General features: G+C 36.5%; 1 protein-coding gene across 5 annotated transcripts in view; it reads right to left on the bottom strand.

The window, feature by feature from the left end:
• Nucleotides 1-13,759, bottom strand: part of LOC121088053 (janus kinase and microtubule-interacting protein 1-like) — a 246,654-nt gene that overhangs the window by 130,966 nt on the left and 101,929 nt on the right. For all 5 annotated transcript variants that reach the window (XM_040593753.1, XM_040593733.1, XM_040593762.1 and 2 more), the window contains 3 exons: nt 12,495-12,554; nt 3,634-3,762; nt 2,212-2,340 (listed from right to left, as the gene is read on the bottom strand). In XM_040593753.1, the coding sequence (XP_040449687.1) occupies nt 2,212-2,340; nt 3,634-3,762; nt 12,495-12,554 (318 nt within the window). The remainder of the gene's footprint in view (nt 1-2,211; nt 2,341-3,633; nt 3,763-12,494; nt 12,555-13,759) is intronic.

Here is a 13,759-nt window from a genome sequence, read left to right as displayed (position 1 = left end):
CGTATGTCTGTGTTTTTCTAGTACTTGCCCAGAGATGAACCCATGTGCTGGTTTTGGCTAGGGTAGAGTTAATTTTCTTCACAGTAGCTCGTATGGGGCTGTTCTGGATTTCTGGATGAAACAGGGTTGGTAACACAGGGATGTTGTGCTCTACACAGAGCCAGGGACATTTCTGCTCCTCACCCCACCCACCAGTGAGTGGGCTGGGGGGCACATGGAGGTTTGAGGACTCAGCCAGGACATCTGGCCCCACCTGACCAAAGGGATATCCCATACCATGGGACATCATGCTCAGCATATAAAGCTGGGGGAAGGAGGAGGAGAAAGGGGGGGCATTCAGAGTTATGGTGTCCCAAGTGACCATTACCTGTGATTGAGCCCTGCTCTCCTGGAGATGGCTGAACACCTGCCTGCTGATGGCAAGTAATCAGTGAACATTGTTTTGCTTTGCGCTTGTGCACGTGCCTTTTGCTTTACCTGTTAAACTGTCTTTATCTCAACTCACGAGTTTTCTCACTTTTATCCTTCTGATTCTCTTCCCCATCCTGTCAGGGGGAATGAGTGAGCAGCTGTGTGGGGTTTAGTCAACAGCTGGGGCTAAACCACAACCACCCAGCACTCCAGATGTGGCCTCATCAATGCCGAGTAGAGAGGAAGGATCACCTTCCATTGGTCTGCTGGGGACCTTCTTTCTAATGCAGCCACTGATGATACCTCCAGCTGAACTTCCTGCCACTCTTTAAGCTATTTCAGCCAATTTTCACTCTACCTTAGTACCCCTTTGTCTAGTCTGTACTTTATCAGTTTGCCTAAGAGAATCTTATTAGGGAGAGTGTCAATGAAGTCAAGATAAACAACATCCACTGCTCATCACAGAAGGCTATCAAGCTGGTTAAGCATGATTTCCCTTTTGTAAAACTACACTGATAACACCCAGTCACCTTCTTGTCTTTCAGGAATTTGGAAACAGTTTCCATGATTATTTGCTCTATCCCTTTCCTAGGGATGGAAGTGAGAATGACCAGCCTTCAGTTCCCCAGATCCTCCTCCTTGCCCTTCTTGAAGACAAGTAACATTTGCTTTCTTACAGTCCTCAGGAACCTCCCACAATTGCCATGATGCTCCAAAGATAATTGAGAATGGCCTCACAATTACATCAGTCAACTCTCTCAGTAGTCAGCAGTCTGCAGGTTCAAGCTGTACTTGATGCACAATGAAGGACATGGGGTGAAGATGATGAAGTTTCAAGCCCTATGGCTATTGCTTACCCTTTTGGATGTTACATGCTCTCTGGTCATCGATCATAATAGTTATTCAGTCAGAGGAGCACTTGGAAATATGCTACATTTCTAGACATGCCCCTATCTGCAAGGAGATGTGATAAAGTAGAAGAATTTTAGTGTCTAGTTAACTCAGTTCTATTTGATGTCACTGCTGTACAGTGAATAGATCTGCAGACTGAGTCAGAGCTCACCAATTCATTTTGAAGTGATTTCTCACCTCCCCATTTTGGAAAAAACAGAATGGAAGATGTTAGCGTGACTTCTGCTGACCTCATCTCTGCACTAAATGGTTTAGTGGTGGCAGAAAGGTAAATCAAACCAGAACACTGTCACACTCTGTCACACATCAACTACCTACAGTACAGAGATTGCTGTGAGGATAAAAAAACCCATTTATTTCAGAGAGAGCAAACAATCACACATCCTGACATTTAATAGGAACAACAGTTAGCTATGTACTTTTTAGTGGAAGAATACTCTCAAACTGATAATTTTTTTTAAGAAGAAATTATGATTTCACATATTCTACAAAACATTTGAAGAAAAACTTCCCTTGTCAGATTTGGGTCAGATTTTTAATATACTCATATGATAAAAGTACCTAAGTACTAACAAAAACCTATTCTCCAATTCTTTTAAATCCATTATATTGCTATCCAAATTGCAAGTTCAATTGGGATCTCATTCTCAATAACACTCTTACTACCAAAATCTTTAATATATTATGCATGCTAGATTAAAGTATGAGATCTTTGTTCTGATCCCACCAGATGAAGCTGAATTGTCACCTTACTGTTAATATCCTCTAATCCTTAAAAACATCGTGCTTTGCATTTCACTGACCTGCAAATACACCTCCTGCTATTCCAAGTTATTTCAACTTTTTCAATGATTTCAGAGTTAAAAGGCATTTCAGTTAAAAAATTACCCTTGCTTCTCTCTCTGCATCCAGTGTTCCACCAACTTGTTCTTGAAGCAATGCATATGCTCTTTGCAAAGCTTGATATTCTCTTGTTAGCTGGCAGAACCTTAGTTCAGCTTCTTCTTTAGGTGTGCTCTTAATGAAGAGGGGGAAAAGAAGTGGGTTTGTGTAAATATATATGATAATGGGTTTGTTTATGTAGACAGATAGATACACACAACAAGCAACAACAACAACTCATACTGAGTCTCAAAGGTTTAAAAAACTGAAAGAAGTAGAAATGGAAGGATGATTTGAGGATAATGCAGAAATGCAGATATCAGTAACTGTGTCTATCTTACAATTTCAGGACAGTGTAAGTTACTATATGAGGCAGTAACATATAGAAATGGGAAGAAACTGACTGGGGAAAGATGAGATAGAACAGTTCTATGCACCACTGTCTTCAGCAACCCCAGAGCCACAGGGGCTTCTGAAGGAGCTCATTCTATTTGTCATGCAGTCCATCACTCCCTTGTTACTCTTTTTCTCTACCATGCCAGGGTAAAGCATTTTACCAGCACAAGCACACTAACACAGAAGTTACGTTTCAAAAGCCATAAGATGGGGGGTAGAGGTGGGTGGGTGTGTGCTTTGCTTTTTTTTTTTTTTAAGATGAAATATTTTTAATGTCTTAATTTTCTTGGAATTTTGAGCAACTGACATAAACACCTTCAAGGTCTTTCCTTATAATGCTGAGGGCAATAAATGTCCTTCCCTTTAATTAATTTTTGCTCCAGGAACTCAAGCTCCAAGGAAAAGAGATTACAATATTATTAGATATTAAACCTAGGAAAATAGAAAGCTTCTTGTAACTGAGGAGCATTAGGCACAAGCTAGTGAACAGGAAAGAAATATGAAAAAGAGCATCTAATTCATGCTTTGTCCTCAGCCTTGCAATCTTTTAAAGTAGGCCAGCTGCACTGTATATCACAGAGCTGAGACAAAACCTGTCAGTGGGTATTTACTACCTATGATCATTTAAGCCTTAATGAATTGCAAAAGCCTCTCTGAGTATTGTAAGTACACGAAAAAAGCCCTGGTTGTATCAGAACTGTCAAATAAATTAGAAGGTTGAAAGGGAAACTATTGTCTATTAACTATTGACTTTTGGCAAAGCAACATTCATATTCATTTTCTTTTGACTAATAAGAAAGGGCTTGAGAAAACCAATTTTATTTCTGAGCCCAATATCTGCCAAATCTGTCAGGCAAAATATTATCTTATTAATTCTATGGCAATGACTGTCTGTGTTACTGGACTTGAAACAAGATAAAGCAATTTTCTGCCAAATTTTTCATAGTTCCTGTGCCAGAATAGCTAAAAACAAATGTTTGCCTTTATATTCTATGTCAATTTCTATAGAATTTAAGATCAACTACTACTTACATCTTCCAAATCTTCTTCTGGTGTTGCTGGTGTTCTGTCTGTTTTATCTGTGTTATATGAAGTTACAGATGATGTTTCTGAATCGACAGATTCTTCATCAAATCCAAAAAATGTCTCCACAACATGCCTCTGAAAAGTTAGTTTTTCTTAGTTACTAGCAAAACAGTTGGAAAACCCCAGTGACTCAGTAAGCAGTAGCCAAGTTCTCCTCTGACCATTATTTTAGTATTTAGGAAGAAAAAAGTTCCATTGTAAATCCTTGTTCCCTGATTAAGGGAGCTACTTTCTCAACAACATCCGTGTAAGAACCTCCAAGAACTAACCGCAGGTAGCACTGGGCAATTGCCAATAGAATAATGCTTTAGCAATAGTATAAAAGCTGATTTTACCAAAATCATACAGATCTCACAAGATTCACAGTAGCGGAATGCATTATCTATTCAGAAGAAAGTAATGCAGTACAATGCAACACAGAAGATGTGGAACCAAAAGGGAAAAAACATTCCTAAGAACAATGTGGAACAAATTTCATCATTCATTCTCATTTGAAAAAAAGAAAAAAAGAAAAGAAGATTGATTTATAATATCCATTTTGCAAAATCCTACTTAAAATTATAAATTGCTGCTTTCCATTCTTTTTTCAATATGTCTTTCTCAAGTTTTTCAAAACTTTGCTCCAATATTATGACTAAATAAAAAAACTATGCCTAGAGAAAAGCAGCATTTCAATGCAGATTTTAAAAATGTTACATAATGTAATCAATTAAATGCATGCTTACAGAAAACTAAAGAAAATGAGTAGCCAATGGAAGTGAAAAGTACAATACTTATTGTGAAACGTGTTTTATATAAAATATCACAACTATAATAATTCTTTCCATTTTAAAAGCCCCCTTTCCATCAGTCTTCTAACATATGCTCAGAAAGCAGCAAATTTCCATAGACAATTCCACTGTTCACAAAAATAAAATTGTTTTACACATTTAACTAGAAAAAGTTTTTCAAGTATTTTTCCTTCCCAAATAACAGTAACAAAAGTTAACTGTTATTAATCAATAGAAAGCCTAACTTTTTACACCACACAAGTGTTCTATTAATCCAACACAAATCTAGAGAAGCAAGAAATTATGGAAAAAAAATAATAATAATGGTGTTGCTGGAAAAATGGAGCCAGGTTACGAAACGTCGTAGACAGCAAGGCTAGTGAAGAGAGGTGGCTCTAAGAAGATGAAGAAAAATCTGTCTATCCACCTCTATATTTTTTAACACTGCTTGATGATGCTGAATCACAGATCCTGATGTCAAAGTTTTTTCCAGGTATTTTGTTTTGGTTTGTTTTTAATATAAACCACAGGTTGTATGTGAGAAGGTAACAACCTTGTTTCATTAAAGAAGCCTAAACGATGAAAAAAATTATCAGTTGTTATTAATTCAGAACACTAGACATCTTACATCTCAGCAAAGCCAAACTCACTGAGTGGAATCATGAGCTATCAGTTTCATTCAACATACTGAAAGGGTTTATTTTATTTATAATGCCCTATCTAATTATTAATTCCAAATATTTACTTTTCCCTACAGTCTTCTAGGCTTACCTAACCTTATACATTCTTCCAGTTTGTCTACAAAGTACCGTCTTCGCTTTCGCACAAAGCCCCATAATGCTTAATATGGCTTTTGACTCAGCATAGCTCACATCAACAGCCAAAATACTCTATCGTGGTTTAAGTGGTACCACAAAATCAGACCTGCAGGTGTGCCTCAGTGCCTGCATGACACCATGGCCTCCATTTACAGTGTGCAGCCCTGCTTACTATGGTTCACCAGCTCACATCATAAATTAAACTACTTCATTATTGTTTCAAAGTACAGCTGACCCCACTCAAACTACCAAAGACAGCTTCAAGGCCCTGTTCTGAACCACTTAATTGCTTCACTTAAGATGAACCCTTCAAATAATTTTAAAATTTTCATTCAGTCTGCATTTTAAAATTAACTAGTTCTGCTAAATTCTCCTTCTGAAAGGATGTTATCCACTCAAAAAAACAAAAACAAACCCCAAACCAAAAAGCCACGTGCATACAGAAAAAGATGATGCAGCAGAGAAGGAAAAGAGATTCTGAACAATCTTTAGAAACCACCTTCCTTTGCAAGCTACTAGACCACTGTTTAGTGTATTCACAAGAAAAGGATTGCAATTATAGCACTAAAACCCTGTAAAGACACATTACTCGGTTGTATAGGCAGCACTGTGATCCTTTCAACAGGGAGAGATGTGTCTATGGTTCTTCAGAGAAACACTTTCTTGGGATAATTTTATCCTTTCCTCCAGCATTCACATGCTACTACACCAGTTTGTTCACTGTTCTGTCCTACTTAAAAAACAAATAATAGAATCATGGAATCCTAAAATCATTTAGATTGGAAAAGGCCTTTGAGATCATCAAATCCAACTGTTAACCCAGCACTGCCAAGTCCATCACCAAACCACGTCCCTATGCACCACATCTACGCTGACACCAGGAACAGGTTTAAGCTCTATTCTAGAAATATAAAGACTTATCCAGAAAGCTAATGTGTTCTCTCACACTCAAATTACAAACATTTCAGACTCCTCTCTCATGAAAGTACAAAGGTTTACCACAAAAACTGAGGTATAGTTAGCCCTTGGGAGATGGCCTGTTGAGCATTTCTCTCACACTCAGTACTGATTGCAGCCTATAATCATTCAACAGTAATTCTACCAGTAAATATTGGGAGTTGAAAATAGGGCTAAAGAAACGGTGCTACCTTCAAGTTGTAATGAAGACAAATTTACAATTTGGGTTGCCAGGTCAACTCATCAAGAAGAACCTTCTGACTCCAAACTGATGAGCAGACAGTTTCATAAAGACGAAAGCAGGTTATACGGAGGTAAAGAAGATGATGGCAGGTAAACAGAACCCAAGAGACTCATGAAAACCGCATCCTCATTTTACAGTGCAGATGCCTTTTACTCAAAGATGCTGGGAGCAAACCCAAAACAAAGCTGCATGAAGACCCTTATGCCCATACTTCTACATTCTGCTCTTCTGCCTGTAACAGCTTCCCTGTGGATGGGGCTCAAAACAATCAGCCTGTGCTTCGGAGGGATCAGACAAGGACAGGCAAGTCAGATGACTGAACAGCTGACCTGCTCCTTTCTCCTGCTTCAAGGGTGCTTGCCCTCAAAAATGACAAACACACTTCAGTAAAGCTCAACCAAAACTTGCAATAAAGTCTAGGCTTGAGTGCTGACAAAATAAATGAGTCAAGTCTTCGCTTTGAAAAGGTTGGTAGAAGGGACTTTAAAAGATGGAGAACAAAACTCCATTTTATTATCACATATATGGCACAGAGAAGACAATACCATGAAGGCGAGCATCAGTTTAGTTAAAACTGACAGTAAGACTTATCATACAGGGGGGTTTGCTATACCTCCACTATACAGTCACTTTTGTAGATTACTCAGTTTAAGTATGTATCTTCCTTTAACCCTGCATGCACACATCTCCCCCACATCTATTCAAGGAGTGAAAAAAACAGAAAAAGAGTGGGTTTGATTCTACTTAAATGTATACAGGTTTGAGCAGACACTTTAAGCAATGCCATTATTTTAACAAGATACCAGCTGCATTTAAACACTTCACTAGTAGCAAAAGTAGGGAAAAATAATTGGCATATATTAATAAATAAATCACTTTATTATTAGATGGGAGTGAATTAGGCAAGAAAATTAATATTCCCCATCACACTAAAAAAACCCAACACTTCAAGAACAGTTAAAAGTCAAAACCTGTTAAATGCTATACAGATTGCCTATGGTATTTGGAGATATGAGCGAACCACTTATTTTTAATGGCTCCTTGCTCTTTAGAGAAGCTGTACATTTATCATTTTGTGGAGCAGATACTTTCCACAGAAATAGAGACAAGGTATTTAACCATTGTATATTAACTGTACGTGAATGAATTGCTTCATGACATAATTACAAAATAGCTGGTTTTGCTGTTGATCAACTAGTATGTGAAGAAACTAGCTACAAGAAGTGATGCACAGCAAAACCAGAACAAGTTAACTGTTAAGGGAACAGCTGTAGAGGAAAAAAAAGGATTAAAAAAAATAAATAAATGACATCCGATTCACACAAAGTTTGTTGATAAACACTGTAATAAATAATAAGGCATAAATAAATATACCAACTCCAAGGGAGATTCCACATTCAGCTCAACAGCTGAATCACAATAATTTTCGAAAAGTATATAAAAACGTATACAATACTCACTGGATTTTTGTAACCAGATACTATTTTCATTGGATTTTCATTCAAACTTTTCTTAAAAATGGGAACATAGTTAACTTAATTTTTTTTTCACATTGATTTGTACATTTGTTACTTCTAAATAATAAGCTAATAACTGAGAAGATAGTCACATAAATAGGTGAAAAATTCTTATTTAAATTCTAATTTCTGCTGATTACTGCCATGCATTTAGTAGCAAGTATTTTTCATGTGGATTTATATCAATGTTTTCCATAATTTTAAAGTAAAATTATGCACTAGGTCTTTATAACTCAAGTATTAAGGCACCTGCTGAACTATGGTGCTCGGTAAACATGGAAGTTTAGAATATCACAAATCAATAATGACATGTAGACTATATTATGTGCAAATTTCAGTATGCCCTCATGTTTTTAATGGTTTGGATTAGATATACTTACATATAAATAAACTGATTTCTCTTTTATTAAAGTAGCTTCACTTTACATTTAAATATATCATTTTCAAGTACTTAATCTACCATCATGAAAATGATCCAAGAATTTCCTGGTAATGCAATCAGATGAGCTAATCAGTAACTTCTTACCTTCATGTTTATATGTCATTTCTTGGCAGCCAGAAAAATACAGGCACACCAAAGCACAGAGGCAGACAAAAAAAGAAAAGTATAAAACAAGAAATATGAACTCCATCACACCAGTGTGCAGGCTTTCCACTATCACAAATACAGTTTATTGAAGTTTAAATAAAGAAACAAATCCATAGAGCCCTGCAGTTGCCAAACAAACTGGGCAATTATGTCTTATTTTCAAATGCATGAACTCCATCAGTCACGGAATCACTGTAACTCCATCCTTGGTATCAAAAATAAACAAAACTCAAAAAATACTGTTTCTGGAGTTTCTTCGTTGTTTCACTATCAAAAGTGGAAAGAAAAAAACAAAAAAACCCCAAACAACAAAACCCCACCTGGAAATAAAGTACGCTTTGAACAGCAGAAGAAGATTCACCTCCACTGTATCTTTTTCCTAACATGTCCAATGGCACATTAATGTAAAAAAAAAACAATAAACAACCAACCAACCCCCCCCCCCAAAAAAAAAAACCACACAAAACCCAAACCCAAACAAAATAATAATAATTAAAAAACAAAACAAAACAAAAAAAATCCAAACACATCCAAAACAAAACCAAAACTTCTATCAATTTAGGCTGCTTCACCTCAAAGAAAAGTGTCCTACAGTACCTGGCTATACAAGTCACTATATTACTCTTCTAAAAACCTTGTAACCACAGAGGTTATAAAGCCCATCCCACTATGCTGCTCCTTTCCTCTGGGACCCTGAGACAGTTGCCAGCGCTGTTCTATGGACTCCTATGCCCCATGGTAATTAAAAGAGTGCTCAGGCAAAGCTACACTAGCAACAGTAACCTAGTGCACCCACAGAGCTCCAGAAATAAGACAGATGTAACTGAAAAAAAAAAAACAAAACCCAAACAAAAAAAACACCCAAAAAACCCAAAAACACAATCCCCAAACCCCCAAAAACAGCTAAAGTTAAATCCTAAAGCTTCTCAGTTGAACTGATGTTATTTAGACCCAAGCAGGCTATAAAGGCTATTGGACTGGTCTGACAGATTGGTCACACAAGCTGTCTCAAAGATGGAGAAAGGCATACCATAGATTCTGTTCCAGACAAAAGGAATCACTGTCAGGAGAATACTCATTAGAAAACACACACAGACACCAGCCAGTCAGTCAGAGTACCTCAAAAATTAAGGAAGCTGGAATGTGAGTGTTAAGTCTTCAACCTGTGCACCAAGTTCCTGTTTATTAGAACAAAACAGGAATCTTTCTATACCTTCTAGTCTGAGCTTATCTGACCATTTTCATGAAACCTAATTCTCACCAGTTACTTCCTTTTTCACTTTGTCAAAGGAAGTGGGACACAGCTGGAAACAGATCCAACTCCAACAGCCAAAAGCGTTAATTCACTGTGTTAATGCTAATTTTACATCTAACAAATCTTAGAAAAGCAGAGCCAAAGATTTAAGTCAGTAATCTTTTCTGCGTGGTTGGTTAGGACAGATACACCCATAATTTCATCTACTCTTATATATAGGTTATCATATGTATGATATAAAAATCTTGCAGAATACAGATATACACTTGCACAGTACATGTCTCTATATAAAGCAACTCATCTTAGACTGCCTTTATAGCCCATGGAGAGAAATGGGCAATTTCAGAACAAGACTCATACGGCCTATTTAGATATCTACTTCCAGAGGAGAACAGTCACCACTTAATGTTACTTTGTCCAGAGTGAGATGTCTAAATCTCACCTCTGTTAATTCTACCATTTTCATCTGGGTTCCTGAGATAGGCTGCAAAAACAGAGGATGAAGATGGTACAATCTCAACAGCTCATCTGAGTAAGGAACCCATTCTACATAGATTATTTAAATAATAAGCTGCTGGAAAACTGTGGGAAACACAGCTTCCTTTGAGGATTTTGATCCTCACAAGACCACACAGGTGACCTGGATAGAAACTAGCCTATATGCCAGGATTGGATTTTTAGAAGCTATCATCAACAGTGTTTAAACTCCAAGTCAACACTGCATATACATGTAAATAGCCTACAGTTTTATACGATGGCAGGTAATAGGACACAACAAATATATTACTGATTACTTCTCTTCCTTAAGGAATTAACTTATTTAAAAACTATAGTTATATAGGAATTAGTATAGTATATATAGTCCAAGTAGTATAGTATATATAATCCCGTTCACTCTTCTCACACAGCTTTCTCTCTCTTTTTCACTTGTTTTTGTTTTATAGTCCTCTTTTCCTCTAAGGAGATAGCATCAAATAAAATTCAAATAGCTAATTCCATATGCACACCAAAGAGCTAATAGACAAGGGGTGGAATAACTAGCGGGAGTTATGTCTGCTACTGATGAATTTGTTCTTTCTGGTGTATCTATCATCATAAATAAGAAGCAAACCTCTACTAACTCAGCTGCTCATATGCATTTAATTCTTGCAGTAATCTCTGCAAATTTCCCCAATTATAGTACTCTTACCACACGAAGAATGGCAGTGCCACAGATTTTTTTAATGGTATCATGCACATTTTCTCCAACCCTCATGATGTTCAACTCTTGCTTTGGCAAGATGGAAAAGAAAAAGAAACCACAAAAACAACAGCTTGCTCAAGAGAACACAGGTAGAAGGAAAGGTTACAGAGTCTAGTTCCACTGAAGTTCTATTAACAGAGAACATTTTTAAGACATAAATGAATAATTATGGAACTTTTCAGTCTACGGAAATTATCATCACTAGTTATCAACTCCTAAAAAATTAAATTAACTAGTTTTGTTTCATTAGGAACATTAAGAACAAAAGATCTTAGGCAATTAATTTAAAATCAGATAAGGGCTAATAATTAGAGAGGACTTTAAAATTAAAGTATTAGTTACATATATATATTTTAAATTTTATGTCCTGTTTTTAAACTTGATCTCAACACACAAACTTCCAGGTATACTACACCAAGAAAGAATAGGTCAGGGTTACTGTAAATATATCTGGCAGCTATCAGCCTTATGTTACATAACAGAAAAATGCATGCAAGATTTATTGTTACTTCTGATTTTTTCTTTTTTCATATGCAAAAGACACATAATTATTAGAAGCATAAGAAATAACTGCTGAAACAGAGAACTCCAAAGGATAGATTTTTCAGAACACAGGTATTATAGAATGCAGAGCAATAAAAAAGCACCACCTGGAGGTCATCAGGAATATGCTCTGCAGAACACACTGACAAGCACCCATTTATGACAGAATAATCTTAAACTACCATATAGGTGATAATCATCTCTCTACTTCCACTTTTTCCCTCTTACCCCATTGTCCTCCCCTCATATGCTCCAGGCTCCTAATGTTTAACTTCACAGAAAACATTATTCAGCAAAATTACTTTAAGCATGTGTTACAATAAACAAACACTGAAGGTATACTCTGAAGCAAAACTTTTCTGTTTCTACAGTCTCATTTTTCTCTTGTACTTTGCATTCCAGAGCAAAATAGTTACTAGAGAAAAATAGATACTATTCATATATCACATATATAAATCTTTCAGTAATATCCCTAGCGTGGGTTAAAGTTTTAAATTGCAATTAAGCAGTAACTTAGTACTAGTAGTTTAAGGGGTGTATTTTCTTTTAAAAGGACTGTGTATTTGTCCTTTGAAAAGTTAGATGTTTCAAGTCATTACATCATTTAGGACTCAAGCTACTTGAATATTTAGGCAACAATGACTGAAAGGTTTATTTAAAACAAAACTCAAAACAGTACAACTTGTGTGCTGTACAGAACTTGCAGCTCCTGAATTATCCTAAGAAAAAGTTATTAAGCACTCACCAGAAAAAAACCAGAATTATATGACACTTTAGCACTAATGTAAATGGTGCTTTAATTTCAGGTAGTATTTGGTACACATGTTGTCCACAACAACAGAGATGCACGTAAACCTGAAGATATGCTCACCTTTGGAGGCTTCAGACTTTTCCTCTTCTGTTTTTTAGACCGCAATAACCGTTCTCTTTCCTAGAATAAAGAGAATGTTTTACTATGGGTTCATTTTAAAACATAATTAGATATGTCTAACACAAAGAAATACCATTAATTTTTTTTAAGGCCTATGGTAGAGCTAACACAAAGACATCTTTATCCTTTTGAATAACACCATGTTGATATAACATCACACTGCACTGCAGCTTTTTCCCTTCAGCAAACAAACCTTCAGCCACATACTTCACACACTTGATGGGAAGTTGGCAAGAAAAGGCTTTGTTAAGTACTGGGCACAGATTTATGACAGTTCTTTTGACACTTTTACCAAGAAGCTCACTATGGAAACAGAATTCACATTCTCATTCCAGTGTTTAACCATCCTGAAGAAGGAGGTCGGTAGGCAAAAACAAGTCCAGTCGAGTAACTACAAGTCGTCGTATCAGGCATACTCTAATACACGAGCATGCATATGTTGTTACATATGTGTTACATTCAGTGTTACATATGACTGAGCCTTGTAGTGCAAAAGTCTCAGATCCAAAGGCACTCTCAATCTGTGCCAACTTAGTGTCTTTTTTCTACCGTGAAACAAGATCACAATTAACTATGTCATAACAGGAGGTGGTTATAAATGGAAAAATGCGGCATTTATGGACATTTAAATCCAAGAATATTGCCTTAAATTCCAAAGAAGAGGAGGACAAGAAAGTAAAAATTGCAAAGCAGCAAGCAAAAATAAACCCCAACACCACAGGAGGCAGGTGATCTGTCTCCTCTTTTGCCTGTTTCTCTCCTTAGCATCTTTGCTTGCAGCACCTCTATTTTTAAAAGAATATCAGCAGTTCCAAGTGCTTTCTAGCAGTGATTGCTCACTGCATGGTATTATTCTATTCAGTTATTTGCTTCACTTTCAGTTCAGAAACTGGACAAACAGGAAGCTCCCAGTGGAAATGACAATAAAATTATTTATCTTTATCAGCACATTGTTCCAGGAATGAAATTTTGGAAAATGCAAAATAATGCAGAAATGCACAACAACTTATATAGTACCTTTAATACATGTGGTTTTCAAAAAAAAGAAAAAGTAATGACTGCCAAGGTAGAATGGAGCAGGTATTTCATGCAGCAGAAAAATATATTACATTAAACTAAAGCTGAAACTATGCAGTTGAATTTTATAGAGTTGGAGAAGATTGCTATCTCTTCAGTACCTGATTAAGGCACACTCCCTGCTTTAA

The sequence above is a fragment of the Falco naumanni genome, chromosome 1 (genome assembly GCF_017639655.2).
Source record: "Falco naumanni isolate bFalNau1 chromosome 1, bFalNau1.pat, whole genome shotgun sequence".
NCBI lineage: Eukaryota > Metazoa > Chordata > Aves > Falconiformes > Falconidae > Falco > Falco naumanni.
The sequence above is the reverse complement of the archived record's forward strand: the minus strand, read 5'-3'. Positions and strand labels throughout refer to the sequence as shown.